The sequence below is a fragment of the Sardina pilchardus genome, chromosome 12 (genome assembly GCF_963854185.1).
Source record: "Sardina pilchardus chromosome 12, fSarPil1.1, whole genome shotgun sequence".
NCBI classification, from domain to species: domain Eukaryota; kingdom Metazoa; phylum Chordata; class Actinopteri; order Clupeiformes; family Clupeidae; genus Sardina; species Sardina pilchardus.
In genome coordinates, this window is record NC_085005.1 from 32,324,317 (window position 1) to 32,329,316 (window position 5,000).

Sequence of the window (5,000 nt, forward strand, 5' to 3'; positions counted from 1 at the left end):
GTGTGTGTGTGTGTGTGTGTGTGTGTGTGTACCTCCGAGCCAGGCGGTGCAGTTGGGCTTGGCGGGCGGGCTGTGCAGCTTGAAGCTCTTGGTGGCGAGGGCGTGTGTGTGTGTGTGTGTGTGTGTGTGTGTGTGTGTGTGTGTGTGTGTGTACCTCCGAGCCAGGCGGTGCAGTTGGGCTTGGCGGGCGGGCTGTGCAGCTTGAAGCTCTTGGTGGCCAGGGCGTGTGTGTGTGTGTGTGTGTGTGTGTGTGTGTGTACCTCCGAGCCAGGCGGTGCAGTTGGGCTTGGCGGGCGGGCTGTGCAGCTTGAAGCTCTTGGTGGCGAGGGCGTGCTGGTACTTGGGCTTCTCCACCAGCAGACGGATCTCAGCCAGCAGACGGTGCAGGAAGCCCGGCAGCATCGCCGTCCCACCAATCACCACGATGTTCTCCGACAGGGCCTTCCGCGTGTCTATTGGACACTGGGGGAGGAGAGGGAGGCAGACAGACAGACAGACAGACAGACAGACAGACAGACAGACAGACACTTTAATTAATCCCAAAGGAAATGTACATGTAATGTAAATGGAAATGTACATGTAATGTAAATGTAAGGAACTGTAGCCATCATCTCATCATGCTTATGGTTATGGTTACAGTATGTCAGGGAGGACCATTCTCTATATCTGACCTTCACCAGAGAGTCCAGGATGAGAGTGACTATATACAGTATGTGTGTGTGTGTGTGTGTGTGTGTGTGTGTGTGTGTCTCTCTCTCACCTTCACCAGAGAGTCCAGGATGAGAGTGACTATATACAGTATGTGTGTGTGTGTGTGTGTGTGTGTGTGTGTGTGTGTCTCACCTTCACCAGAGAGTCCAGGATGAGAGTGACTATATACAGTATGTGTGTGTGTGTGTGTGTGTGTGTGTGTGTGTGTCTCACCTTCACCAGAGAGTCCAGGATGAGAGTGACTATATACAGCATGTGTGTGTGTGTGTGTGTGTGTGTGTGTGTCTCACCTTCACCAGAGAGTCCAGGATGAGAGTGACTATATACAGTATGTGTGTGTGTGTGTGTGTGTGTGTGTGTGTGTGTGTCTCACCTTCACCAGAGAGTCCAGGATGAGAGTGACTATATACAGTATGTGTGTGTGTGTGTGTGTGTGTGTGTGTGTGTGTGTGTGTGTCTCACCTTCACCAGAGAGTCCAGGATGAGAGTGACTATATACAGTATGTGTGTGTGTGTGTGTGTGTGTGTGTGTGTGTGTCTCACCTTCACCAGAGAGTCCAGGATGAGAGTGACTATATACAGTATGTGTGTGTGTGTGTGTGTGTGTGTGTGTGTGTCTCACCTTCACCAGAGAGTCCAGGATGAGAGTGACTATATACAGTATGTGTGTGTGTGTGTGTGTGTGTGTGTGTGTCTCACCTTCACCAGAGAGTCCAGGATGAGAGTGACTATATACAGTATGTGTGTGTGTGTGTGTGTGTGTGTGTGTGTGTGTGTCTCACCTTCACCAGAGAGTCCAGGATGAGAGTGACTATATACAGTATGTGTGTGTGTGTGTGTGTGTGTGTGTGTGTGTGTGTCTCACCTTCACCAGAGAGTCCAGGATGAGAGTGACTATATACAGTATGTGTGTGTGTGTGTGTGTGTGTGTGTGTGTCTCACCTTCACCAGAGAGTCCAGGATGAGAGTGACTATATACAGTATGTGTGTGTGTGTGTGTGTGTGTGTGTGTGTCTCACCTTCACCAGAGAGTCCAGGATGAGAGTGACTATATACAGTATGTGTGTGTGTGTGTGTGTGTGTGTGTGTGTGTGTCTCACCTTCACCAGAGAGTCCAGGATGAGTGTGGCCACGGACTTCTCCTCATTGTCCTGCTCAAAAAGCATCTCCATCACCGAGTCCCTGTGGGCAGAGCACAGCACCTCAATAGAGATCAGAGAACACAGAACCAGATCACAGCACCTCAATAGAGATCAGAGAACACAGAACCCAGCAGAACCCACCAGAGCACAGCATCTCAATAGAGAACACAGCACCTCAATAGAGATCAGAGAACACAGAACCCAGCAGAACCCACCAGAGCACAGCATCTCAATAGAGAACACAGCACCTCAATAGACAGCACAGCATCTCAATAGTATTAGACAGATCAGAGAACACAGAGCCAAGCAGAACCAGAGCACAGCATCTCAATAGACAGATCAGAGAACACAGAGCCACACAGAGCTCCACAGAACCAAACCACCCAGCTGGACTCGGACGCTACGCTCGATTAGCCTAATTGCCATCGACTTTAAAGGCTCTGCGAGACTTTGGTCTGACCAAGAGCCTCTTCTCAACAGCTTCTCCAAGCGCTTGGTTGACCCGCCTCCTTTAAGTGCCTCGATTTGCTACTGGTCGATGTCAGAAAGGAGTTTGCAGAGTTTAAACCAATTTTTTAAACCAAAAAAAGGGGGCAGTTCCGCAGTTTTGGGGAATTCAGAAATCCTGCCCGATGAGCAGTTGGCCAGACCAGCGACAGCAACGCCGAAGGTGTTAGGCTACGTCACTGGGAGGGCGCGCCAGGCTAACGCTCAATGGTGTTTTAAGCCCTCAACGTCGCCTTCCAGGCAGCGCTGCCTTTGTCATCTTAAAGGCACCTAATCCTCAACATAACCCTGACCCTAACCCTAACCTTAACCCATTCCTAACCCTAAACTTAACCCTGACCCTAACCCTAACCTTAACCCATTCCTAACCCTAGCGTCTTCCAGGCAGCGCTGCCATAGTCATCTTAAAGGCACCTAATCCTAAACTTAACCCTGACCCTAACCCCTAACCTTAACCTTAACCCTGACCCTAACCCTAGCGCCTTCCAGGCAGCGCTGCCTTGAAGACACCGTTGGGGGCTTAAAACACCAAGAGACGATGGGCAAGGCCCAGAAGGTGAAGCTGCTTTATGAAAGAGAAAAATTCAACTACAGAAATATACAGTCACCAGATCATTTGAGAAGCCATTTTGAGTTCAGAGAGATTTAAAATGGTTTAATGGTTTAAATCTTCTTTTTTTATGCACCACTACACCAGTGCACTATACACACACTGCCCACATTCACTCTGCACAAAGCATCCACTCCATATGGAGCTCAATGGTGGGTATGGTATAGTAGTGTACCCACCGTATGGAGCTCAGTGGGGGGTATGGTATAGTAGTGTACCCACCGTATGGAGCTCAGTGGGGGGTATGGTATAGTAGTGTACCCACCGTATGGAGCTCAGTGGGGGGTATGGTATAGTAGTGTACCCACCGTATGGAGCTCAGCGGTGGGTATGGTATAGTAGTGTAGTATGGAGCTCAGTATGGTATAGTAGTGTACCCACCGTATGGAGCTCAGTGGTGGGTATGGTATAGTAGTGTAGTATGGAGCTCAGTATGGTATAGTAGTGTACCCACCGTGTGGAGCTCAGTGGTGAGTATGGTATAGTAGTATAGTGTGGAGCTCAATGGTGGGCATAGTATAGTAGTGTACCCACCGTATGGAGCTCAGTGGTGGGTATGGTATAGTAGTGTAGTATGGAGCTCAATGGTGGGCATAGTATAGTAGTGTACCCACCGTATGGAGCTCAGTGGGGGGTATGGTATAGTAGTGTAGTATGGAGCTCAGTATGGTATAGTAGTGTACCCACCGTATGGAGCTCAGTATGGTATAGTAGTGTACCCACCGTATGGAGCTCAGTGGTGGGTATGGTATAGTAGTGTACCCACCGTATGGAGCTCAGTGGTGGGCATGGTATAGTAGTGTACCCACCGTATGGAGCTCAGTGGTGGGTATGGTATAGTAGTGTACCCACCGTATGGAGCTCAGTGGTGGGTATGGTATAGTAGTGTACCCACCGTATGGAGCTCAGTGGTGGGTATGGTATAGTAGTGTACCCACCGTATGGAGCTCAGTGGTGGGTATGGTATAGTAGTGTACCCACCGTATGGAGCTCAGTGGTGGGTATGGTATAGTAGTGTACACACCGTATGGAGCTCAGTATGGTATAGTAGTGTACCCGCCGTATGGAGCTCAGTATGGTATAGTAGTGTACCCACCGTATGGAGCCTTTGATGTGCAGGATCTTCTCCCCATCCAGAGGGTAGTCAACATCAGGGGGAGGGGCTGGCCGCTAAAATAAACAAATAAACAAACAGAACAACAATTAAAAGTTACGCGTGCTGAAATTTAAACAAAGAAGCTGTTTGTGATGTTGAGAAATGTTTAATGAAGAGCCTGTTTTAAGTCCCGTAGGGGTGGGGGACAACTCCGCTAATTAAGACAGATCTACTCAGATCTAGCGCTACTCCAAAATGAAGCAGCAAAGCCAACATCTGGCCCCAACTTATCACATCTATTCTGGAACTGGTCTGCTATTGTCGTTTGTTATCTAACTGGACACCCTGGCCAAACAACAACCCTCAAAGAGTAGAGAGCAGCTGAGATGGTGAATAGAGAGGACAAGGGATCAAAAGTCAGCGCAGGTTACGGTGGATAACCAGAATAACTCCTCACTCACTACACAGTGCAGGTTACGGTGGATAACGACTCACTCACTACACAGTGCAGGTTACGATGGATAACCAGAACAACTAACTCACTACACAGTGCAGGTTATGGTGGATAACGACTCACTCACTACACAGTGCAGGTTACGGCGGATAACGACTCACTCACTACACAGTGCAGGTTACGGTGGATAACCAGAGTAACTCACTCACTACACAGTGCAGGTTACGGTGGATAACCAGAATAACTCACTCACTACACAGTGCAGGTTACGTTGGATATCGACTCACTCACTACACAGTGCAGGTTACGGTGGATAACCAGAACAACAGAAGAATCGTTTTCTAGCGCACAGCGTACTACGCCGTGATGAGTGGATGTTCCAGTGTTCTGGCTGGCCCGCCTCTTACCTCCGCAGTTCCGTCCAGGTTGAACTTGGCCTCCTGAATCTTCAGGCCCCTCTGCAGGTCACTCACAAAGCAG

The 5,000-nt window shown here is 49.2% G+C and overlaps 1 protein-coding gene across 1 annotated transcript in view; it reads right to left on the minus strand.

Moving 5' to 3' along the window:
• actr10 (actin related protein 10) overlaps window positions 1–5,000 on the minus strand; it is an 18,872-nt gene that overhangs the window by 5,840 nt on the left and 8,032 nt on the right. Inside the window, exons 9-12 of the mRNA XM_062550921.1 lie at window positions 4,928–5,000; window positions 4,067–4,140; window positions 1,812–1,893; window positions 261–462 (exon numbers count right to left, since the gene is read on the minus strand). The exon at window positions 4,928–5,000 is cut by the window's right edge and continues 7 nt beyond it. Of these exons, the coding sequence (XP_062406905.1) occupies window positions 261–462; window positions 1,812–1,893; window positions 4,067–4,140; window positions 4,928–5,000 (431 nt within the window). The remainder of the gene's footprint in view (window positions 1–260; window positions 463–1,811; window positions 1,894–4,066; window positions 4,141–4,927) is intronic.